Here is a 26,140-nt window from a genome sequence, read left to right as displayed (position 1 = left end):
TGAGGAAAATAGTCCAACATACAATAAGATAAATATCATGCTACTATGCCAGTGTATTTATACTCTGTGTGGCATATGGAGTCTCCCATTATATCCTTAAGGAACAGAGTCAAGACCTGTTTTTAACCTATACACTGGAGTTAATTCTGACACAGAACACTGCATCTGAGAGCAGGACCAGACCCTCAAAATGTTCCATAAAATCTTGGCCTCCCACTGATTTCAATAGGGTGCAGGATTTCATCCCTTGTTTTTATTCACATGAGAAACACTTTTCCTTAAACTTACAATACTTCAGTTCAAAAGAAAGCTCAGACTCCTGAGAGGGAAAGCAGGTGCATCCTATAATGGAGAAAACCAAGGAAAGCTTCTCTAATTCTTTACTAAATGAGTGAATGAACACTGAGAAGGGAATCAGGTTGGGGTGAGTGCTTGATGGAGAGAGCACAGGGTACAGAGGTGGACAGTCTCAATGGGGATATGGTTGTTGGGGATGCCTTCATTGTCTCCAGCTGAGAAGAGGGGGAGCCCTTGATCTCCAATTAGGGGAAGCTGAGGGAATAGATAGAACTTCAGTGTTTCCAACTGGAGAAAATACAGGATCACTGAATTTTTCATATCAGTTCAGACCATTTGGAATTTCAATTTGCACAACGTAACGCATTGAAACAATTCTGAACTTTCCATCCACTTAGATATAATGAAATTCCATTTATAATAAAGTTCACTATAAGCAAGGCAGTTCCACTCTATTGGGGATGGGGGGAAAGGGGCACATATAAGCAGACAGGTACATATACTGATTTGTAACTGGGGAAGGAATAAATCTCCAACTGCTTTTGTAGGGAGCAAGCCAGCACCAACCTCTCTACAAAATCCCTGCTGAAACAGAGGCTGGTAGCACACATCTTGTTTATTTTATTAAAGGAAGAGCCCAGTTACTTCTAAGATTTCACAGTTTTTTAGTGGGTGATCTTTTCTTTTCCAGGCTCTATTAGACACTGCCACCCTGTCTAATGATACTTAACTTTTCAGTTATCAGATTCTGAACAGCCACAGGAAAAAGAAATAAAATAATGTCTCCTTTTCTTATGTTAATCTATTGAAAGTTTGTTCTTAAAAAGAAAGCACTATCGCCTCTGTGTATAGAAGGAGTCAGAGTGCACAACCCCAACAGATCTGGGGACACAATGAACTCACTGTAAAACAATATGGACCAAAACAAAAAGTGTTATATAACAAAGGCTTTATCATACCATGTGTTTTGGAAAGTAAATGTGCTCTTTATCATAGTACAGAATTATCACAAATGAGTGGCAATATGATTTATAGTGATGGCTGTCAGTATGCTATAGCACTCACTGAGATTGCAGGGATAGGACTCAGATCCTTATGCTCCAAAATTACAGACACCAGTCAATTGAGCAAAACAAGAATCTCCTTCAGCTGTCAGCAGTATAGTGCCTATGACACACAGCTCAGCATTATAATTCCTTCAGGGCACTAGTGCTATACACACCATTTATTACAGTAATCTTTTTAAAAGAGTCAGTGATCCTCTTCTCATCTATGCTGAAGTGGATCACTTTTTGCTGTTAATGTGGGGAGGGAACGTCACAGAAAAAAAAGACACAAAAGATATCACACACTACGGGGGGGGGGGGAATCGATCTAAGCTACACAATTTGAGTTACATTAGTAGCGTAACTCAGGTTGACGTAGCTTAGTTCTACTTACCGCAGGGTCCATGCTACGCTATGTCGATGGGAGACACTCTCCTGTTGACTCCCCTTACTCTTCTTGTTCTGGTGGAGTACCGGAATTGACGGGAGAGTGATCTGCAGTTGATTTAGTGGGTCTTCACTAGACTCACCAAATCAACTCCTGGTGGATCGATCGCCGCAGCGTTGATCCACCGATAAGTGGAGACAAGCCCACAGTATGCAAAAATGCATACTGAATAAAAGACAGACAGACAGAGAGTTCAGGCGACCCAGAGAACCTGCTTATTCACATCCATGAGGCAGGTTTTGATAATTATGGCAATTCACTTTTCAATTCAATAACAAGTGTGGCTCCCAAAGTAATGTCAGGATCACATGGTAAAAACACGACACATCCTCTTTACAGCAGACACATATGGTGACAGACAGTCTGACTAGTATCAGCAGGTGTCCAGGTTAGGGAAAAGACACCAACATCCTGTCTGGCATAACATATGGTTGAATACTGTACAAGTTGCTGGCATAACATAGACAGGAATTATTGCATCTGTCTTTTCCATAAGCCATTGCTATTGTTTTGATATACATAGCATATTTCATAATCCCTAGCACCACGTAAGCCTTAAATTGATTTTTAAAATTGCATGTGCAGTATCAGTGTGACATGGTATTACTTCAGGGTCTCCAAACAACTAACAAAATAGAGTGCAACACAGCAAAAGAATAATGTGTTATCACTAAGAAGTAAGGCATATTTTAAGTTGTCTGAAATAAAATCTTGTGCTTTTTACACTGGTTCAGTGGAACGTCTTGGCCTGCTACTGCCTGGATTTGCTAATTTTACTGGCCTGCTCCAAACTCCACTTTTTTCATGGCTGTTTGTGGAAGAGATGAAATTAGGGGATAAGGATAATAGCTTTGTTATGTTACTGAAGTTGCTGGATAATGATTATAGAGTGGAATAGTGCATAGTATCCAAGCGCATTAGGTTTAAAATGGTAGTTTAAACTATTGTTTTTTTAAATTAGATATTGAGTACCCAGAGTTTAAGATGAGAACTAGAAATACCAAAAATACATACATATGTAGATTAAATGTGCATGGACACATTGTACCAAATTTAATGGTCACTATTTAACAATAAGGGGTTTGTGTGTGTGTAAGTCTTTTAGTTTTAAGGCTCTTTTATTTTAAAGCACATTACTCTTTTCCATCGTCCTATTTATTCTTCTCCATCCAAATGAAGACATTAAAAAAATATCAGAGTGAAAGATGCCAAGGGATGGAGGGTGGGTCTGTGCATAGAGGTAATCTAAAATGTGTGTGAGTGCGTCCCTTTTATACCATAATAATTCAAGTGGCTCCTGGAATGCATCAGAATAGTGAGAACCAGAAAATAAGCCACTCCATTAATTCCAGCTGTTCTAAGCAGGGTGGGGCTTCTATATGGTGAACATTCTTAGTTTAAGTTCTAAACAGGGCTTGGTTCTTATAGGGTGAGCATTCTTAGCTTGAATTCTCTAAACGGGGTGGAGTTTCCTTTAGGACGAACATTCTTAACATAAACCTTTCACTGTGTAACAGTAGAAGATACTGTAGAAATAATATAGCTATTTAAAAAATGATTCTGATTACTTTGTGGTAGCTCATGACAATGTAATATCCAATAGTGAGTTTACAATTTTGTTCTTAAAAGTATAAAGAATTTTAGAATGAAAACAATATTTGGGAGGCATGGCTCATATTAAAGGCAAACTTATTTATAAAAATTAATTAAATACTATCTTAATTTGTTGACATACTGCTCAACTGTGGCTTTGCCATAAGTCCAGAGTATAAGACAATGTATTGTTGCACTGCCTCAGGAGCAGCCAGTTCCCTCACTGCTCCTGAGAAGGAATAACTTGTACCAGGTCTATGTCTGGTGCAGTGCACATTCCCCAGCATGCTAGTGCAGCTCCTCAGTCCACTGTGTTTTGGGAGGAGGAGGTGAAGCCACGGCCTCTTCCCCCCAAACCCTGCCCTGTTCTGCCCTCTCCAAACCACCTGTATGAATAGGACACACAGAAGCCCTACTTCCCCACCACACTGCTACCCATGATGCTAGTCACACAAATGACCCTTAGGAGGAATAATGAAAACTGAGGAAAAGTGCTAACTACTAAATGTTACATGTATTGGCTGTGTACCTGCTCCCCCCCCACAAATACCACAACTGCTAGTGACTTTAACAATTGCTCAGCACCCTCCTAAGATCATACTTGATGCCACAAAATCAATCCATGGCATAATATTCCTCTGATGTACAAAACTACCATTTGAAAATGCCTAATATCTGTTTTTCTTTTAAAAGGGAGGACACAGACACAGTATTTTCGAAGAGCTGAATCATATTTGCAATGAAGTAGATAGCAATATTCTTTGTTAATATTAACACCAAGGGGGAAGGAACACAAGCCAAAATTGGGAAAGAACAGGTTAAAGAATATTTAGATAAGTTAGACGTATTCAAGTCAGCAGTGCCTGATGAAATTCATCCTAGGGTACTTAAGGAACTACTGAATCAATCTAGGAACTGTTAGCAATTATCTTTGAGAACTCATGGAGTGTGGGTGAGGTCCCAGAGGACTGGAGATGAGAAAACATAATACCTGTCTTTAAAAAGGGGAACTAGGGCATGTCTACACTTCTATTGAACGCCCGTAGTGGCCTGACTAGGCTCACAGAGCTCAGACTGTGGGGCTATAAAACTGCAGCGTAGATGTCTGGGTTTGGGCTCGAACCCATGCTCTGGAACCCTGCAAGAGGGGAGGGTCCCAGAGCCCAGACCCCAGGCCAAGCCCTGACATCGACACTGCAATTTGACAGCTCTGTAGCCTGAGCTCCATGAGCCTGAGTTGGCTGACATAGGCCAGGCACAGGTGTTTAAGTGCAGTGTACCCTAAGAGGACCCAGGGAATTATAGACCAGTCAGCCTAACTTTGATACCTGTCAAGATACTGGAAAAAAATATTAATCAATTTGTAAGCACCTAGAGGATAATAGGGTTATAAGAAATAGCTAGCTTAGATTTATCAAGAACAAATCATGCCAAACCAACCCTGGGCATGGAGCCGGCAGCTGAAGCCCTGGGCATGGGGCTGGCAGCCACGGCCAGGAGTGGGGACGGCAGCCAGGACCCCAGACACGGAGCCGGCAGCCACGGCCAGGAATGAAGCTGGATAGCGCTCCCTCCCCGCCCCCCATGCTCCTCCATATGTTCCTCTGCGCCACCTTAGGGGACATGCCCCACTGATTGGGGACTTCTGGGTCAGATATTCAGAAAACCTTTTTAACTCTAAGGGTAATTAAGCTCTGTAACAGGCTTCTAAGGAAGGTTGTGGAATCCCCATCATTGAAAGTTTTTAAGAACAGCTTGGACAAACATCTGCCAGGATGGTCTAGATTTACTTGGTCCTGCCTCACTTCAGGCAGCTGGACTTGATGACCTCTTGGGGTCTCTTCCACCTGTACATTTCTCCTTGACTTCAGTGGAAGCAGGATCAGGTCTGATATGTCTGTAAACTACAAGAATTTGGAGTTTTTAATCCTAGCATATACCAGCTCAATGATCTCTTTTTAAAAATCTAATCATTTTATGTTGTTGAGTTTCAGTATCTCCATTCATTTTTCATACATTACCAATCTGTTTAAATTGCTGTTATAACAAAAGATATCTTCACCATTATTAGTTTGTTTACCCCCAACAGTCAAAGTGCCATCACTAAAATGTGAATCTATGGCACAGCTATTTTAGAACCTCTTGCTAAAGTATTATCTTTTTTTCCCCATTCTAAATATAAGTACATTCATAAGTAAGTGTGGCTGCCGCGTGGCTGTCAGTCTGATCCATGGTGTGTGGGTGGAGGATTTTTTCAGACAGTATAAGAAAACTATCTTGTTTATAAGATACTGTATGTCTAGACATCAGTGACATGTTGAAACTAGTCTCTCTTACACACACTGCCAAGATGACATCATCAGGGAGACTCAATTTCACCCATAACCATGTGTGAGGCTTTTTTTTTTTTTGGCTAATGTTTCTCATCTCTAAGTATAAAAGGGAAATTAACTTTGAAAGAAGCAAAAATGCATAGTTATTGCCCTCTTTTCAGTAACTGGCTTCAAACAGGACAGGAGAGTTGTGCTACATTTAAAAGTCTTGGCCACAACCTAGTTTAGAATATTCTACTGATAATTCTCAAGTCTCTAATATTTTTTTATGGAAAAGACCTGTTATAAAAAAGTTTGTCATGATTCTACTAAAGTCATTACAACAAATGTGTTATATTTTTAAGTTTCCTTTGCAGTTTTATAAAATGATGCTGGCCTTCATGACTATTTGCCTTCATATTAAGAGACTAATGGACAATTTTTCAGTTGGTCTTCTTACCTGTGCCTGCGCAATTTGTGAAGACATCCAATTACACACACCAACCCTGCACACTCGTGCTCATGATCCCAAACACACAATATGAGAATTTTTGTGCAGAAAGTTATTCTGAATGAACGTGACAAGTGAAAATTAATTTAAGCTCTTCAGCCAGTCAATAAATTGTACAGTATTCTATTTTTTATTTCTCCTCTCCCCCCCCCCCCCGCCCGGGGCCACCCTGGCACTCTCATACACACTAGAATGATAGTTCAGGCAAGGTCTATGCTAGTTCCCTTCTCTCTCTGCAAGAATCAAAGCCTCACTGGCTTTGTCAGTGCCTCTCCTGATTGTAAGAACTAAACGTAATCGATCAGAGAACAGAAACAGTATAACACAAGTTATAAACAATTGCAACAGCTAACCAACACATGAATTTCAAATATTGAGTATCAAATACCTGCACTGAAATGTCTGTGATCCATCCACAGAGTTAAAATACAGACTTGCAAAATAAATCAAGTAAATTCAAATAGTGCTTATGTTTGAAGAAATCAGTCTGTCTGCAAACTTTCTGTGAGCAGAAAAATATGCTATAACTTGTCAAGCGCTGCGTCCTCACTACTCCCCCTCCCCCAGAGCCTCCTGTACACCCATGAAACAGCTGATTGCGGGGAGAGAGGGGGAAGTTGCTGATCTGCAAGGCCGCCGAGAGGTGGGAAGCGCTGGGGATGGTGGTGGAGGGGAGCTGATGGGGGCTGCCAGCCCACCCTGGTTCCAAGCCCGCCAGGCCAAACAACGTTAAAAGGAAACACTGCGCAACTATAAATGAGTATGTGCTCTAATAGATCAGGGACGTAACAACTGGGACGACGTCAAGTGAGGAGTTACTGTACAGCTGGTAGAAAAAAATGGAACAAGAGTCTCATAATAAATTTCTAAACTTCTTCTGTTTCACAGTGTTTGGAATGGACCCAATTGTGGGTTTTTTTCAAGTTTCCACAACATTTTTATCATCAATTTTTTAAATCAAAATCACGATAAAAACAATGAACACTCTCATTTACTGAAAACATTTTTCTGCAAATAAAAGTGTTCAGTAACAATTTCAAACACAATTTTGACAAAAAATTGAATAAAAAATCAATACAAATGTTGCAGAAATGTTACCAAAATTTCAGTTTTTTTAAAGATTACTTTTCATCAGAAAAACTGTGTGCGCAAAAAAATTCAGCCAGTTCTGCTGACAACATAGCTTCTGCAGGAACCATGATCCCACTGGCTGGCTGCCTATTGCCTGAGTGTTAAAAAGTCTCCTTGGGGATGGTGCAGGTGTGGCTCTGTCAGCATTACCTTTTTCTGTCAGCATTACCTTAGATATCCACACAATTACCGACCTTGTCTTGAAGGGACCCCATGGTGTGGAGGTTGGCTGCATTTTGAGACTTCCCACTTCCACTCCCAAATGTATGCAGAGCCCAGATCCTAGGGAGCTTTACATTCCATGAAAGGGAACACATGCCATAGAGGTGGCATTCCTATCTTTCTGTACTTCCCATCCCAGAAACTACCAGTCTGGATCTTCTCTGCCCACCAAAGCAAAAGGAATGATTGGGTCTCACCTTATTTAGGTTGTCATCATTTTTTAACCCTCATATTAATCTCTATTTTACCTGACCATCCAGGGAGACAGCGACAGTAACCAGTGGTTGGATGACAGCCATCTGCATGGCTACAATCACAGCGCTCAGCACAGTCCATTCCATATGTGCCATCCTGTCAGAACAAAAAACATAGCTGAAACCATGAGAGCTAAAAAAGAGACTTAGATGAGAACAAGTTCTGATCAGTCCTCTCTCAAGCAGCAACAATCTACCTTTTTTATACTTTAATCAGCTTAATTAAGGTAAAACACCTTTCTGGTTTTCTATAAACCATAAAATCTGTGGTTTTATTCTTTTATTGCCAGTGGTAAGAAAAAAAGCTAATTAAAATGCTTTTGACAGATCCCAGACAGACAACTCTTTTTGCAAAACAGTTATTGCAAAGTTAGCAGCAGCACTGCAGCTTCCTTGCACTGTCCTACTAATGGCCCTCAAACCTGACCTGAAACGTGGAGAGACCTTGAAGGAGGGAGTAATTCAGTTTCCATATTGACTCAGTCCTTGACCTCTCTATTAAGATTGCCAAGAAGGATGCCATTTAGTGCCAGACTTTCATAATGAACTCAGTAGAAAGTAGAAGTATGGAAGTACAACTTTTAGCTTGCAGTGATACTAGGACTGCATTTTACATATAAATCTTTTATAAACAAGCACAAACAGCCTCACTTTCTTTTTATTAAAATTCCCTTATTTTGCATTACAGTAAATGCAACCTGACAATGGGAAGGATGCTTACTGATTGCAAAGGGAGATGGGACAATGATGTAAGACAAAGATTATTTTTTAGTGTGGTAGCATTTCTGTGGACTGATGGAAAGCTGGTGTATGAAGGATTTGACATAAGGGGTCAAATTCTCCTCTAAATTTCCCCATTGCAAGTTCAGATGACTTCCGTGGGATTCTAATGGAATCCCAATTCTAACTGCATTTAGTTTCTGTTAAGTAGGAGAGGGTAAACTGATTTTAGAGACAATTCCCCATCAAGCCAACCCTGGAAACTGCACCAAGGAAAACCACTAGATTCAACCTCAGAGAAGAAAGAAAAGTTTAACAGTAATGTGAAACTATAGAAAAGGGGATTGGAACCAAAATGAAATATAAGGCAGAATAGGTAGTATAATCACACTTATGTGCCTGGCACTACCTGCATAAAAGAAAACAAGAAAAGAAAAACACACAGCGCTGTTTAAAAAGCTAGTATAGTAGGATAATTTAAATACCAAGGCTAAAAATATGGTCATAGTAACATCAGAACTTGAAATGCAGCCTAAATCAAGATTCATCTGCTGTTTCTTGATCCTCATGCCTACATTTGTATAGAGTTCCACTGGATTTGGCCATTCAACTACCAGTCTTTCAATTCCAAAACAGAACAACACTGCACTACCCTGCCCTGCCCTGCACACGACTCAAGAATAAGCAGTGTCTTACTTATCTCAATAATCCATTTTAATGTAAGGGAGAAGAAGAGATTAAGGAAAGTACTTCCTTTGCATATAATCAGATTTGTGAAGAAAGAAAATCCTCAAATATATTCTGGAAAGAGGGTAATTTATAAGTAAGACATAGCAGAAATAAGACACTGCAAACTCACTTACTTTTGAATACTAATATGAGCTGTAATTTTAATAAAAAGATGTATCCTATGCTCACCAGAACTGGAATGACCAGCATAAGTATACAGCCTGAAATTGTGGCTGAAATAATAAAATATTTTTCCCCAGATCACATTGGACACAGGAAAACTGTGGTCTAGATTCAAGTTTAATAACTGTTGGAGATATGGGCTAAAAAATAAAACTTCAGTACATATGTTATGTCATACGCACTTCCTCTGATTCATGCTTTTTGGGAGAAAGTATTAGTCAGGAGGATCAATTTAATAATGAATGTGGATATTAAAGTGGACCCAAATAACCAACTAACTTTCTTGTTGACAAAAACATTTCTCACATAATAAAAGCAGAGGGGAAATATTTATGGATGGAAACTCTAATGGATAAATTATATGTACTTCAAAAATATTCACTTTTCATAATATTAATTTGTTAATTTTCAACTATGTACTCAACACAGTCCCTGTCCTGAAGATTTTATAATTTAAACAGCAGGCTTAGAGAAGATGATCTCAGTGTAAGTGCAAAACCTTGTCTCTCTCTTCAACAGAAGTCCAATAAAAGATATTTACCTCACCCACTTTATCTCCCTATGCTTAGAGATAAGACATATGTAGAGACTTACATTCAAATTAGTTTTTTTGTTTATTCTCATGTTACAGAATTTTGAGATGGAAAAAGCATTTGATAAAGGTTAGTATTTGTGGGTGTTGTTTTGCTGAAAATAGTGGATTGCTGTGGTTAGCAGCCTTGAAAGAGCAGCTTTCTCTTAAGGAGCCAATATTGGAAGGTGCTTATGCAAGCCAATGCAAGTTGAGGGCATTCAGCATCTTGCAGAATCAGATAGACAAGGTAGTTTTAAAGAAATCTGATCCTGTTTTCTAGGAGCTTAATTCATATTCTTGCTGGAAGCATTGTATGTGCTTATATTGTTAGTACCCCATCAGTTTTCTGTTTGTAAAGAATGTGTTTTCATTTTAGTATGTTAAGTTATATTATAATGTGTTACTTTGTGAAGAAAATTAATTAAAAGCAAAACAGTCTCCCCAAAATTTAACTCCTGATTGCTCCTATAGCTGCATAATCCGGATCCAATGAAGTAGCACAGGTATGGCTGTCAGACATGTTGTAATCCAGCTGCTCACACTGCCATATCATTGAAAAAAATGGAGCTAAGCAAAACACATAGATGTGGAAGTGGCATGTGTGGAGAATTTACAGGGTTCATGTGCAATTCAGGTAATTCATCTGTAACTGAATTAACCCAAAGCTTCTCTTTATCCATAACTCCACAAGAGAGTCTTCTTCACAAAAAGTTTTCTTTTCATTGGAAGACAAGATTTCATTGGAAACAAATTTTGGATGATTTTTTTTTCATTTCTGAAATGTATTTGAAACGGAAAAAAAGCTGAGAAAAAAACAATTATTTAAAAAAAGATTCCAATGTTTTCATTCTGAAATTGTGAATTTCCCCCACCACTCCAATATCTGTTTCCCATTTTCCAGTAGTTACATCTTAGCACAAATGGAAAGTGTTACTTTCCCTCTGAAATTAACACTTTCAAAAACAAAGTAACACTTTCACGTTTAACCCTTAACCCTTAAAATTGAAAGTGTTACTTTTAAAAGTGAAACATAGTTTACTTAGCTCCCATTTTTTTGCTCTTTCCCAGATGGAAAAACTGGGGAACAGTCAGAAAGGTCAATAGGGAACTACTTTACCACATTTTATACATTGCCTGTGAGAAAACTGAAATTTCCCAATGGGAAAATTTCAAAAGGGGATTTTCCTACTAAAATGTTCCTGGGGGGAAATCTCAGTTTTCTAGCCCACTCTAGAAAAACAATTTTACCAGAGGGATGGTCTGTAGAAGAAAAAGAGAGAAGAGACAAACAGATTTGCAGGTCTCTGGAAGCAAGCAAGAAACAAAGAAAGAAGAAATGGAGATAGAAGTGAGGAAGCATAAGGGTGTAGGTCAACAGGATGGAAGAAATGAGATGCAGTAAAGGTTAATCAAGAGACCACCCCCAAGTGTCTGACTCACAGTACTCCCAAAGATCTTGAGTAAAACGCTGTTCTATATTGATAATAAAGTTTCCTCTGTTAAAACCTGGATTTTTTCGTGGTTCCCTGAGAGATTGCTTAAATATTGAAAGTAGCAGACAAAGCTCTGAAGCAGAGGAACACAACAAGCTGCTACAACAAAAGATTATGTACATCCGGTTGAAGAAGGAGAGAGAAAGATTTTCAGTTGGGTTTTATTTTCATGATGGAAGACAAACTAACCTAGTTAAACACATTCTTATAGTCAGAGTAATTTTTGTTAATTGGAGGTTACATTTTTTTCATTTACACGCTCATTTTGAAATACCTTCATTGAGATAGTTTGGGAGACTCCTGATTTATACCGTTATAACTAAGAGCAGAATTTGGCTCTACCTAAGCTTTTAAACAAGTTCTGGAACAGTCAGCAAAACATCTGGAGTCAAATTTTCAATATGAAGGCACAAAAAAAGGTATTGTATATTCATTTACGCAGCTGAGGAGCTCCATTGTACTCAGTAGAAATACTCTCAGTTGGAAGTTTTGCAGGATCAGGCCACTTATAACAGAAACCCTATAGCTCATCATTGAATGAATTTTAATTACCTGGCAAGTGAGTTCACACTTTTCCCCTCTCCAACCTGGAGCACAGGTACAGGTTCCATCCAAAGCATTGCAAGCCCCTCCATTAAGGCACTGGCAAGTTAAATTACAACCAAGACCCCATGTGCCACTGGGACAGTTTATTGAACAATCCACACCATGCCAACCTGCCACAACAAAAATGAAGTGTTATATTAAACAAGGACATGTTTCTCTTCCTTTGCTGGGAGGTTCCTCTTTTGGAATCTCTCAGTGATACACAGCAGCAAGGATGGCCATGTAGCCTATGAAAGAGTATTAGTCCTCCCAGCTGAGGCCTTGCTCAAGTTCAAACAGATGTGTCCTTGTGCACCTGTAACAGCTGTGCACAGCACACTTTAATAATTGGTGTGAATATTTGAAAGCAATTAATAGTACATCTGAAGGGAAAACAGGACACCTTGAGAATGCTCACTGAAATGCACTAAACTATTTTGAATTTTGCAAGGGACAGCATAAAAAAAGAATTTATTCCTTAGAAAATAGGGTCAGTTCTTCTTAAAAACAAAATTGCTCATATAGGGTATGTATTTGCTATTTCTTTAGTAGTTTTTCTGATGGGCTCTTTGCAGACTACATTCAGTGCAGACAGAGCTATGATGCAATCATAAGTGGTCTTGGCAGAAGAAACCAAGGATAAAAAAATAGATCAGTGAAAAAGTCATTATGTGAGTTTTTCCAAAGACATATGAGATACTTCAGGAGATTCCTCACTTCCTTCTGAATATTTAAAAATAACCCCAGTACAAATTAGAAGATGTCTGTAAGTTGATGCTTCAAACAGTGATTAAGTCAGAGAAATGACCCAGGAAGTACACACTGAACTAAGCAGAAAAACAGAAAGCTTTTAAAAACATGATACTATACATCTATTGGATATAACAGCCAAGTAGTCATATGCTATCATTGACAGTGACACAAGTTAGGTTTCTATTTCTATACTCTGTTTATAGTAAGTGGGGGTCAAAATAACTGCACTGAATCTAATCAATAAGCTATTCACAACACATGTTGTCATGAATCTGCCTTGTGCTCTAGATTTCTAACTAGGTGGGAGACTAGATGGGAGACTAAATTGTTAGGCACTCTGACCTGCTTTGCAGGTACAAGAACCATCCACCGGAGAACAGATGGCTTGATTTTTGCAGTTGCACACAGAAGAACAGTTTACTCCATAGGTTCCCGGAGGGCAAGGAGTAGCACAATCAGAATCCTAAAACATACACAAATATATTAAAAAAATATTTTACAAAACATCAATGAGAGTTCAAACAATAATATATCACCAGCACTTTCTCTAATCCTAGATTTAACTGACTTGTCAACCCCCTTCTGAGAGACTGACTGTTGTTACAGTATTACAAGTATAAGAAAATGTGCAGACCATGTCACATTCTAGGCTGTCATCAAGTCAGCCTGGGTTTACAGGAAAGCATTAAGCAAGGCTCTTAATACTCTTTAAATCTACAATAAGTATTTGTTTTACATTAATTGATGTCGGAGAGCATTTCACATACCTGCCAGCACTTGGGTAAGCCAATATTCAGTACTACTGTACAAAGAAGCAATTTACAAAAGCAGAGTGTAATGTAAAATGGTAATGTAATGGAAAACAATTTGGATATATACAATATTCCAAAAAATATCATTTGATTAAAGTGCTTTTTCTACTATGCACAGAATTACTGACAGAAGAAAAGAAGTACCATAGTATGTCTTCAAGGTTACATTTTTAGTATCATCAAATTTCTATATAAGAACAAACATTTGTGAGAAACACAGAAATCAGGTATCATGATTTGTAGAAATAACTGTATTTATTGTAGATTTTTACTATAAAATAGTTACTTAAATCCACAGATTAGTGCTGCAACAGTCACAGTTCCCCGATTCCTTTCTGTTGTAGTAGGTATGTATACCTTATTAGCAATTTTCCATTCTCATCACTACATTATTTTTAAGAGATCTAAATGCAATTTTTTTTCTTTTATAAGCCTGTCCCACAAGGAGCTAAGTGACTCCTGACAAGTGACAAGCTGAATGCTTTGACCTCCCATTAACCTCACAGGAAGGAGTACACTCAGCATTTCACTGAATCGGGCCCTAACTGAAGGCAGTAAAGGAAAAAAATAAACTGTGAACTTCAGAATTATTTACCTTAAATCCAGGGGCACAGATGCATTTTCCAGTCACACTATCACAGTCAGCACCATTTTGGCAGCTGCAGATCTGTTGACAAGATTCTCCATAGAATCCAGGAGAACATGTCTCATTACAGTAGAGTCCAGACCAGCCTGGCTTGCAGGAGCATTCTCCAGACATAGGGTGACAGCTGGCAGAAGAAGATGAAAGGAATAAATAATTTGGGACTAAATATGACACCAAGATCCCAATGTAATTTTTTTTCAGAGAACAACATGCTGTTACAGATCTGTTGTTTAAAGGACTTCATATACTGTGTATAAAGATATATATATTCCCAAACTAAACATACACAACACACACACAATTCGTATAATGTAACATAATACAACATAAAGACACATATTTACAAATCTATGTGTTTATTTAGTTTGAAAAGAAAAGATCTATCTTTTCCATTTCTGTGTCGAAAAAACCCTACATATGCTACAGTTACCTTTCATGACTATAAATTTCATGACATTAAAAATATTTAAATAGTGAAAAATTCAAGCTTCCATCTATGCTTCTTGGTAATTCAGCTGTAACTAAAACATAATTATTTTTCAAATAATGGTTAAAATCAGCATCTTATTTTCTTACAAAGCCCATTTGGAAATATAATCCTTTTGTCTGAGAAAGATGATGAGTTTCTTTAATAAAGCAACATTCAAGGAGTAACATGAATGCTCTTCTCTTTAAAGCTGTGGTTCAGAAGTGTACGACTGGCTTCTTTCCAATAAATAATACCAAATCACTTTCATAGGGAGAAGTCAGAGGCACTTTCAAACTCAGTGACCTTTTAAAATGTGTTTGGTCTACACTGTACATACCTGGTGATAGACCAGCTGTCTCTACCTGAAACAGCAGTTTCATTGAATGGCCAGTCAGACAGCTGTTGCCTCATCACAAATGGACATCATCAGCTGTGCTAAGATATATGTGCTGGAAAAGTGGACACAATGGAGTACTCTGTGGCACTCTGGCAGACAAAGCACTTGCTTAATTCTCACCAAAGGAAAGCTTCAATATCCAAATCAAATATATTTACAATAGGAAGACTGTTTAAAGATAGTCTTCCGGCACTGATTGAAGTAAAGTCCCCTGAAGTGTATTGGAAAAAATGTGTCTAAGTCCAGACACATTAAATGACCCATGACATCAAGGAAGTTTTACATGCCTTTAAACTTCCTTCATTTGCTGACTGTGTGTGTGTGTGTGTGTGTGTGTGTGTGTGTGTGTGTGTGTGTGTGTGTGTGTGTGTGTGTGTGTGTGTGTGTGTGTGTGTGTGTGCGCGCACACATGAATAAAACTGATAGGTTTTTTTCCTATTTGAAGGTATGAAAAGTATTTTTGGGTATTGCAGAATTAATAATCATCATGTTTAAAATAGTCGCGAGTGAAAATAGGGAATGTGGCATTAAACGTATACATCTCTTTTTAACAAGGCATGACTCGTTTGTGTAAAACTGCTGTCAATGAGAGGAAAATCTAGCCCCTGATATTTTCAACTGAGTAGAGACTGAGACGTTTAGAGTGGTCTATTTAGTGCAGGGGTTCTCAAACTGGGGTAGGGACCCATCAGGGAGTCGTGAGGTTATTACATGGGAGGTCGCGAGCCGTCAACCTCCACCCCAAACCCTGCTTTGCCTCCAGCATTTATAATGGTGTTAAATATATAAAAAAATGTTTTTAATTTATAAGGGAGGGGTCGCACTCAGAGGGTTGCTATGTGAAAGGGGTCACCAGTAAAAAAGTTTGAGAGCCACTGATCTAGTGTGTCTGGAAACAGATCAAGCCACACCAACAGGCTATGTGATGTTTGCTGAAAACAGTCTATATATTAAAATATTAGAACACCAGCAGGCAATTGGGGCTGGAATGGAAATATTCTCAAATGAAATACATGTTAACCTCAGGAAACACATGATGTAGAAAGAGAAGCAGAAATGTGTTCCCTGAGAAATAAGTTCCCTATACCTAATTGCTTTTCTGTATGCCTCCAGAGGCATTTTGGATCTAATCCCCATATTTCTTATCACTACAGGAGGTATTCAGTGATACGGAAAGCATTCTCAACCTGCCCAACAATAGGCAGCATAGCATGAAGAAATAAGATAAATATATAAAAAATGAAAATTAGTGGTGCAGTGATTTCAGGAAATAAATCCTTTGAGCTGCCTTTTTTTTTTTTAAGAATGTAGCATATGAGACAGACAGAGGCATTGATATTCTGTGCCCCCCAGTGAGTATTAGTAAGGCATACTCGCACATATATTGATTGACACCAAAATTAGTATTCTGTAATTTGTAATTAGATGTAGGAAGCTGGAGCACTTTTGAAGCTTTTTGATGGTTCTCATGCAGTTAGCTTAATTGGCAATAAGATTTGTGTGTTAAGATAGGGAGGTAGAATAGATGTTGAGAGATGCTGCAAGTATTTCTGCCTTTTTTCCTGTTCATTTTTGTTCACAATTTATGGACCTATATGTACATTTCCTATATAAGCACTAAGATCAATTTCAGTATATTTGGTAATAATATAATTAAAGTTATTTAAGTCTGCAGTTTTCTGGCATACTTTATGCCATATATTTGTTTCAATTTATAAAATGGTCTGATGAAAAAGCTATGTATATCATAGAATCAAAGGACTAGAAGGGACCTCTAGAGGTTACCTAGTCCGGTCCCCTGCACTCATGGCAGAACTAAGTATTATCTAGACCATCCTTGACAGGTGTTTATCTAACCTGCTCTTAAAAATCTCCAATGATGGAGATTCCACAACTTCCCTAGGCAATTTATATGTACAATTCCACCATAAAAACCCCATCCAGAAATACAAAATGACCTAAAGTCAACATTAAAACACTATCAGCACACAAACTTAATCCATCCCTCATCATCTCATCCACTCTTGCCTCAGAAAAAGCATGAGAAAATAGATATGCTCTGTGTTAAACCTGGGGTCATGAATAAGTCCTGAGTCAAGGCCCCACTATTAAGAATGACCTTGGCATGCCAGGTTGAGTGTTCCAGCTGATCTCAACTGCCAGGATGAAACAATGATGAAACAGACAGCCCTGACAAGCTTATCAGATAAAAAATAATACAACTTGAACTGTATTCAGAAATTAACTGGAAATCAGGGCACTCTCTGGAGAATAGGTGTAGTTTTCTCCCTGTAAGAATTACTACTAGGTAAGTGAGGAGCTCCATTCTGTATCTTCTAAAGTTTTCACATGATCATCAGATGCCACCCAAGTAGAGGGACTGCAGCAATCCAACCTCAAAGTGACACAGCACAGATCCATTTCCAAAAGAACTGGCCAAAGGCAGTTCTGTCTTGCCAAAGGCAGGTGGAAAGTCATTATTTGCTGACTCCTGCCATTTGAACCTCCAGAAGCAACTGAAGATCTAACAAGACCCACAGTTTGTGAACCTGAATAGCAAGGGCAGGCAAACCCCCTAATTAAAAGGGCTAGATATTACTTTCACCAATTCTCCAGGTTGTTCCCGTAACCTTCTAGTTTTATTTCTGTCTTATCTACGTTTAGCCTCAGCCAGCTAGCTCTCATTCATGGAAAACTGATCAATAGCATCATTTGGTCTCAGAGCAGACAGACGTGCTGCACATCATCTGCATATGGTTGGCACTGCAGCCCAAATTATTTCACATTCATATTGATGAGAGGGAGTAGAATAAAACATTCCATGAGAGAGCCCTTGGAGCAGATGGGCAGTCACCCAGTACTACCCTTGGAGCCGTCTAGGACAGAAGAGAACAAAGTAACTCAAATACAATTCCAACCCCACCAGCGTCAGTAGGCATGTCAACAATATCATGTGGTCGGTATCATTCAAGGCAGCTGATGTATCTAAAAGAATCAGCACGGACGCTTGATTTTTGCTCTAACCCCTGCGCAATAGAGTCAGTCAGTCTCTCTCTCCTGTTGAAACTGTTCCACTTGGTATAAATAGTTAAATATTCACTGGGCCAGAGCATGGGTGGCTGGTGACCCAGCTTTTGGGAGAGGCTAGCCCCCAGCCTCTCCCATTCTGCCCCAAGCCCTACCCCTCTCCCTCCACTCCCACACAGGAGCCCAGAGCACCCTCATCATGACCAACAGTCCCAGTGCCAGGCAACCACCCCAAACATCAGGCAGCATGGTCCAACTGCCAGGTGGGTAGCACAGCCCCAGCATCAGCCACCCCAAGCCAGGACAAAGCACAGGGAACTGCAAGAGGGAGTCTGGGGGCAGAGTCACACAAGGCTGTTTGGGGAGGAACAGCCTCCCCCAGCCTATACCTGTAGCCCATGGGCCAGAGAGAGAGACTGACTCTGTAGCATGATTGTTAGGGCACTCATAAGGGAGACCAAGGAGGGACTTAAACCTGGGTCTCTCACATCCCAGCTCAGTGCCCTAACCACTGGACTATTAGCTATACTGGGATGTGTTAATAATTCTCTCTTTCTCCAAAATTCCTTCCTGGACCTCAGAGACCTTCCCTCTGTACATTTCCATGAAAAGCTTCCATTTTGACAAAAAATGTTTAATGGAAAAAGTCCCAATCAGCGCTACATAGACATTCCCTGATGTGTTTATGCGAGAGTAAGTTCTTTCCCACCAGGCTGGCATTTAGTCACAGAAGATAGCCAGAAACAACTGTATCATCAAAAGTGGAAGGGAAGTATCCTCAGTGGGGCCTATGTTTTCCCCATTATTATTCATAAGTTATCTGATTGCTACTAGCTGGTGGTCTTAATCACCCCCCAGCACAAAGGAAGAAGAAAAATATAAAAATACCTTGTGAAGCCTGTGAATTTTTGCTTCCCTCCTCTCACTTTTCTCTACTCAACTGTAACATGTGGTTACAGACACACATGTTCCCACACCCACAACAGTGCTAAGTTCCATTTGATTTGTCATACAGAGGAGAAAATGTTCAAAAAAAGCTCAGCCATATGCTGCTGTTTACATTTGAACATTTGTGATTTGATTTGACCACAAGCTGTCTTCCAGAGGTATAAATGAAGGAACAGCTGTGTTGAACACAAATCAGAAGTAATCCTTGAAATATCAGAAACGCTATACAATGCAATACTTTCCTGTCAAACTAAACTTCTACACTAGTCTTCAGTTAAAATTGCAGAAAACTGGCTAACCATAATTCATACACATAGTGCTATGAGGGCCAAATACTGACGTTTTGAGTGCCAGACAAGGTGCAGGGAAATGGGGAGGGATTATAGTTTTTCTTACCCCTAAATTCTCTCCCCAATCCATAATTTACTGGATTTCACGTCCTGTACAAACAGTATTGTTTCAAATCACATTTCAAGTAGATGAGGTAAACAGAAGTACAAGTACACCAACATACAAATACGTAAGTGAAATATGGGAGAAACGCAGCCCTCTCTTACATGGCTCGTCAACAGAAGTTATGCTGAACAATTTGAGCAATCCAAGAATTTATTTCTCACAGTGCCCTCTAACAGGATCACACAAACAGAGATATTCAAAAGGAGATTTTTTCATTAATGTCCCAGTGCATTTTAATGTCACTTCTAAATTCTGAATAAAGGCTTTATTTTTATGTATAAAAAAATGTGCATCTCAGATACAAAACACAACATTGTTCTGTGTCAGAGTACATCATTTCCGCAAATAGTTTTAACACAGCAATCTGTGACAGCAAAACATTTGGCATATGTACACAAAATTTATCTGACATATTGTGTATTATTAATGGAATTATGCATGAATGAATGCAAAATTATTGGAGTCTTTCATATAACCAGGTGTGCTTTATAAGAAGATAAGCCTTGTCATGAGAATTATATTCTGATTGTATGTTATCTTGTCTTATCTCCCATCCCTCCCCTAGTATCCCAAAGGGATTATCTCAGAATTTCTGGTTTATAGATTTTTATTACAACATGTTAAGGCTTTGTGGGTCCCATAGATACATACACAATGCAAAAATATTTGGCTCATGATTGCCTGAAAAGAGTCACATGATGAGTTAGTAAGTTTCTATTGTTTAGCTTCTCTGAGTCAATACTACAGAGGTATGGAGAAATGTAAATCAATTAGATTGCTTATACAAAAATTTTTTTTCAATTTCTTGGCATCAAACTTTACTTTTTGTCGAATGTTAGATTAAATGAAAAAGTTACACTTCTGAAATTTATAGTCATAATGGTGAGAATTCCAGATATATCTCATTAAAACAATCAGCATGCTTCCTCCCCACAATATATATATTGGGCCTGATTCTCCTCTCATATCACGGGATGGTGTACGGGATGGTGTATTTCCATTTATTTGATTGGAGATACTCTTAATTAATAGTACCCCAGTGTAAGTGAAAGGAGAAGCAGGTCTATTGACCTCATATGGTAAAAAATGTAAAGATTTATTTTTATATGCTGTAAATATAGACAAAAGGCAAAAACCAGGTCAATATTTATCTCGTGTCAATGAATCTTGATATTCACTTTATAATCTGATTATCGATTGCTATTTAAAGACAGCAAATAAAGCTGTAAGCCAAAAAAAAATAAAAAAATAAAAAATCTGCAGTTCTTGCCCTGCTTGTTATTGTGTTTCTTGCTGTGATTATAAAAACATTAAATAGTCTCTCTGCCTAAGCTTTGTGGCTCTTAGCTGATTCACTTTTCCTGGAAACCTAAGGAACTTATTTCCTTATAATTTATATTCTTGGTTAAATGTTCCACCTGGAGAAAATCTGCTAAAAGATATAACAACATACCTGCGAGTGTTCTGCAAGTGACAGGGGCATTTTTTGTCACACTTGAGACCATAGACTCCCTCAGAACAAAGCCTTGTTTCACAGTGTTCTCCCGTATATCCTGGATCACAGAGACAAGCACCACTAATATGATAGCATTTCCCTCCATTCATGCACTGACAGGTCTTCGCACATTGCACTCCATAAGTTCCCACTGGACATTCATCCTGGCATCTGTGAAAGTCAGAAAAAATTAAATTGCCTTAAATTTAAAACATTTTTGGAGAATCAATGTAAAAATGTATCTTAGTTTCTGAAGAGTTTTCTCTGGATAGAATTCTTAAAATCATTATAGGTGGAGCTAGTAATTTTGCTTCTATTTAAGGTTGCCTAATACTTTGCACTATAAGCTCCTATTTTCAGCTGCTTATAACTTTGCCAAATTTTAAGTTTTATATGCTTGTTATCTGCCTCAGACTAAATGTTTTTTGGAAAGTTTCAGGAAAACCATTTAATTCATTTCTGAGTACAAAAGTTAGGGAAAATAGTTTTTCCAGTGTTAAATATGTCACACACACACACACACACCTCTATTAATGGCTGGTTCACACAGTAGGACAACTTACTGACACTAATAGTTCCTTCTTTAGCTCAAGTAGTCATTTGTGCTATGATCTAAAGGTCCTGACTTCGTACCCAGCTGATAACCATGAGGGCTGCAGACTGGGAATGTAAATATAGTTCCACATGGCTTTTCAGTTTGTTTTTTAAAAAAATCCTAGAAATGACATTCAAAAACGTATGTTAGAAGAAGACTGAGTGGGATTCTGTGCTCAAACAGACACAGCGTAGAACTGGCAGCCTGAGAAAAGGGGGATATGATAGCTTTAAGTCACCTTTGTCTGTCCACGGATCTTGGGCTACTCCAGTGGCTAGCAAGACCCCCAGCAGGCCTGTCTAAATTACAACAGGCTTCCTGGGTTTCCCTAAGGACTGCTGCACTGCCTGGTATTTCTGCACTCTGCCTCCCCACACACAAATTACACCAAGACTTGTGAAGGGATCCTTGGAAGGCAGCCACACAGCTGTCTTCCACAGTGCTTGCATCAGGGGAAATCCACACCCAGCTGAATATGGGTCTTTGGAGGCCCCTCTATGTCACTCTGGCCCTTTTGTGCAGAATAAAGAGGCCAGAGCAAGGATCTCACCCATTATGGTTGCAATGTCAAACACTCAAAAGTTAAGAAATGTAAATGGCAAAGCAAAGGTCAATTCATCCCCAGTGTGAGTATGCATTATGATGCATTTAGTTACACAGTCTCACAGTATTTGTTCTATAGGAACCCTGCCTCATTCAGTGCACAGGATGGACAATGAAGAATCAGTAACTTGCAAGAAGAGAAAGCCTGGTCTCTCGTGTTTAATGCTTCTGTACTGGGATTTTGGAGATCTGGATTCCCTCCTTTGCTCTGTCCCAGGTTTCCTATGTGATGACGGGCAAGACTATTTTAATGTACAAATGGGTCAAACTAAAGTTTCACAAGCATTTCCTAATTTTTGAGCACTTGATTTTCCTACCTACTTTTAATATAGTTTTTGTATTAAATATGAATAATAAACACATTTGCCATCCTTAGCAATTTGGAATTACCAAAAGTGATTGTGAATATGATTCAATATTGTCAAAATATGGGAGTACGGCTCTGTCTTTAGAAGTAAGCTTGACATCCTAACTCTAAATAAGCCTTAAGACTTATTGATCCTAAACTATAGCGAACTTTTAGTAAATAGATAGTATTTCTCCTTGGGTTTTAGCTGCAGAAACTGTTGCCAATCAGTCACCAGAAATCCTAATTCTGCTTTACACAAATTCGACATGTTGATGAAAGGGATGATAATGTCCCCTAGCAGGAAAGAGATTACCAAATGGCAAGCAATTGCAAAAAGAATTAATCATTTCTCTCAAGAAGGAACTTATACTAACTAAGATCTCAGGTTGAGTTTCTTCCTGAATGGTTTAGCTAGATACTGAGGAGAGAGATGTAGTTTCCTGGAGCATGGTATGCAATATTTGGAGATACAGAAAAATTCCTCTAGGGACTCAAGTGAAGTCATGTAAATGGGAAGTCAGTGTAGCAGGCATTTTTCATGCTGCCAAGTCACTAACAAATACAGTGTTAGGGATCTGGGTCAGTGTTTCATTTTAAAGAAATTGTCAGCCTAGCAAAGGAAAAAGATAAAAAATTCAATTGTATTAAAAATAAACATTCAAGAGAAAAAGCCCAACAAGGTCTGTAAATCTGTGCAAAAGAATGTTTAATAATAGATTAGTATAAATGCAAAGAGATTGGTGGAGGCTGTACTTTCTATTTAAATCAACAATTAAGCTGTAAAAACCCATCTGTACGGAGTTGTCCTGCTACTATAGGACTTGTCAACCAAACACCTGTTAACTACTTTTTAAAATGGGTTTGCACTGGATGTGTTACATGTTTTTATTTTTATTTTGAAGATTGTGAGGGAACGGAGCCATCTCAGTTTGTGAGTTGAAATGATCCATTATGCAAATATGAGGATAGAAAAAGATTTAGTCACACTTTCACAGCATTCATTGTGACCCTCTGTTAGTTCCCCCACTCCTGTTGTGTTTCATTTAATATGAAGCAATTTGCTCTTTAAAAACAAAACAGGGCAGATTTCTAAAGTCTCTCTTATGAATTCTGTAGCCACTGGGATTTGTGAAGTGCAATTGGACAGGATTTAACAACTTACTCCCACAAGAACACAAAGGGGCTGAACTTGTGGGGTGATTTCAGTGAGAATTCAGCACCCCTTGCAGGATCAGGCCCCGAAAGATGAATAAGGCTTGCATAAATGTTGTTATTTTTCCTGTAACAGCTGACATAAGAATAAAGCAAAAAGTCTATGCCCAACAGTGTTTGCTCTTTAGAACATAAGCTGGTTGTAAGGAGATAATTGAAGGTTAGGGGGAAAAAAAATCTGAGTTAAGACCATCTGCTACAGATGTTTTCCACACAACACTAGTGCTCTGCCAACATATGATAAAATATATACGGAGACCACTAACAGTTCCCTGTAATTCAGTCACATTAACTTTTCTAGGTTTCCATTACGTACAACACTGAACCCACATTAAAACCTGGGGAAATTACTCATCACCAGTAATTCTGTTTGTCAGACTCCCTCATCTCCTCCCTTCCTGCAGATGATTCCAGACAATCACAATTATGCCAGGAAGCAAGTGAGTAGGCAAAGAATATTGACAGGTTGGAGTAGCATGGAGCTGGCTATATATATCCTTTGCCTTTCATTATTCTTTGCCTTCTGGCTTCCAGGTATACAGCACCTATTGCTGACTGCTTGGAATCTTCTACAAGATGAAATACAAGGTCGGTGAATAAAACCCTACCTTTCAAGGATTCTAGCAGCACAAAATATGGCACTTGGTATGATTTCAATTCAGTTTGAAATAGAAAGCTACAAGTATTGTGTGAGAGAGTAGGTCCACCTCCAGTGTCCTCCAGTGTCAGGCCATGACATCATATACCCCCAAAATTGGAGGCTAGGTTTGAAATTGCAATGCATCCTCTCCTGGGTCATTTTTACAGCCTGAAGGCTGGAATAGCAACAGTAGCGCCTCTACAACCCACATGTAGAGGTTTCCAGTCACTAGATCCACATAGCCTCAGACTTCTCTTCTGGCCTCCCCAAAACTATGTCCTATGCCTTTCCCAGTTTGGAACAAGAGAGAACTCCTGTGCACAGTAGCTTTGAATCTGGACATTCTCTGCTTCAAACACAATGCCTCTTGGAACTGCACCAGGAATAATTTCAATCTTCACAACTGTGCCTTAAACTCAGCACTGACCCCAAAGTAAAGCGTTTGTAAATACCAAAACTCATTCCAATTCAGAAAGAGCAGTTTGGGCCAATTTTTTTTATGTCATTAGGACAAACCTAACTTTCCATCTGAGGGAAAATAATTAAACTGTTTTTTAATTAACCCTAATGTTAAAAGTGTCCCTGAATGGACTTCCGAAATGAAATCAAAATTAGGATTAATCCCAGCAGGGAAACTACATAAGGGACCAAAGGGGTTTGTGCTAAAACAGAAACCACTCTAACATGCAAACCTTTTTCATGGCTCCAGCCATAGAGAAGGAATATTAGTTATTCATTTTATAGTGGTGCCTAGAGAGGACCCATTGTGCTAAGGGACTGTACAGATTTATAGTAGGAGGCAGACCCTGTCCTGAAGAAAGTCCAGTCTAAACAGATAAGACAAATGGAGAGAGAGAAAACTGTGGTACAGAGAACATCCACAGATTCAATGGTAGTTGGGAGTGGGCACAAAAACAACCCACTTGGCTACTCATTTTCACACATACATGTCAGAGGAGGCTTGAATTCCACAGAAGATAGTAAAAAATAATGAGCATTTTTAAATTTTGCTTAATTTATGTAGCACCACCATAAAGACACAAAGTCAATTTCTGATCAAGGGATTTCTTTTCTAAAGCCTCCATCAGACTTTCTTTCATGTAGCTTTCGAGGAAAAATTAACAGCTTTTTCCAAGAGTAAAAATCTGTTGAATTTTTTACACGTTTTGGAAAAAGACATTAATTATTTTGAAGATGATTCTGTACATCTTGCTATCTAGCACAAATACTGAAAAGCCAGTTTCCTGTTTGATCGTTCTAAAACATATAACCCATTTTCCTGATGTACTTTTTAATAGACATTTCGCTTGGGGTTTTTTAGAGAGAATATACGATCTCAGCTTGATGTTTTCAGTTTGTGCTTCTCTGTGTTTTATGACTGAACTGTTAAAAATCAGAATGACACCACCCTAAAGCCCTTATTAAAAGCCCTAAAGATTTTATGATGCATTTCACAGCAGGCTGACCTTCCTACTGAACAGGTTACCATGCACAGAGCCAGGATGTGGAGTGTTTCACAGCTTCACATGCCAGAGAAAATCAGAGAATATTTATTGATACAGGCCCTATACAAATTACACGATGTATTGACTGGTCCATATAAATGTACACAGAGAAACAGAAAGACAGATAGATAAATA

At 38.7% G+C, this 26,140-nt stretch overlaps 1 protein-coding gene across 3 annotated transcripts in view; it reads right to left on the bottom strand.

Moving 5' to 3' along the window:
• The window catches only part of MEGF10 (multiple EGF like domains 10), a 158,672-nt gene that overhangs the window by 26,696 nt on the left and 105,836 nt on the right, over nt 1-26,140 (bottom strand). For all 3 annotated transcript variants that reach the window (XM_039545246.1, XM_039545247.1, XM_039545248.1), the window contains 5 exons: nt 21,060-21,272; nt 14,259-14,433; nt 13,194-13,314; nt 12,066-12,229; nt 7,809-7,911 (listed from right to left, as the gene is read on the bottom strand). In XM_039545246.1, coding sequence (XP_039401180.1) covers nt 7,809-7,911; nt 12,066-12,229; nt 13,194-13,314; nt 14,259-14,433; nt 21,060-21,272 — 776 coding nt within the window. The remainder of the gene's footprint in view (nt 1-7,808; nt 7,912-12,065; nt 12,230-13,193; nt 13,315-14,258; nt 14,434-21,059; nt 21,273-26,140) is intronic.

Source organism: Mauremys reevesii, linkage group 6, assembly GCF_016161935.1.
Source record: "Mauremys reevesii isolate NIE-2019 linkage group 6, ASM1616193v1, whole genome shotgun sequence".
Lineage (NCBI taxonomy): Eukaryota > Metazoa > Chordata > Testudines > Geoemydidae > Mauremys > Mauremys reevesii.
This window is presented reverse-complemented; position numbering and strand designations above follow the sequence as displayed.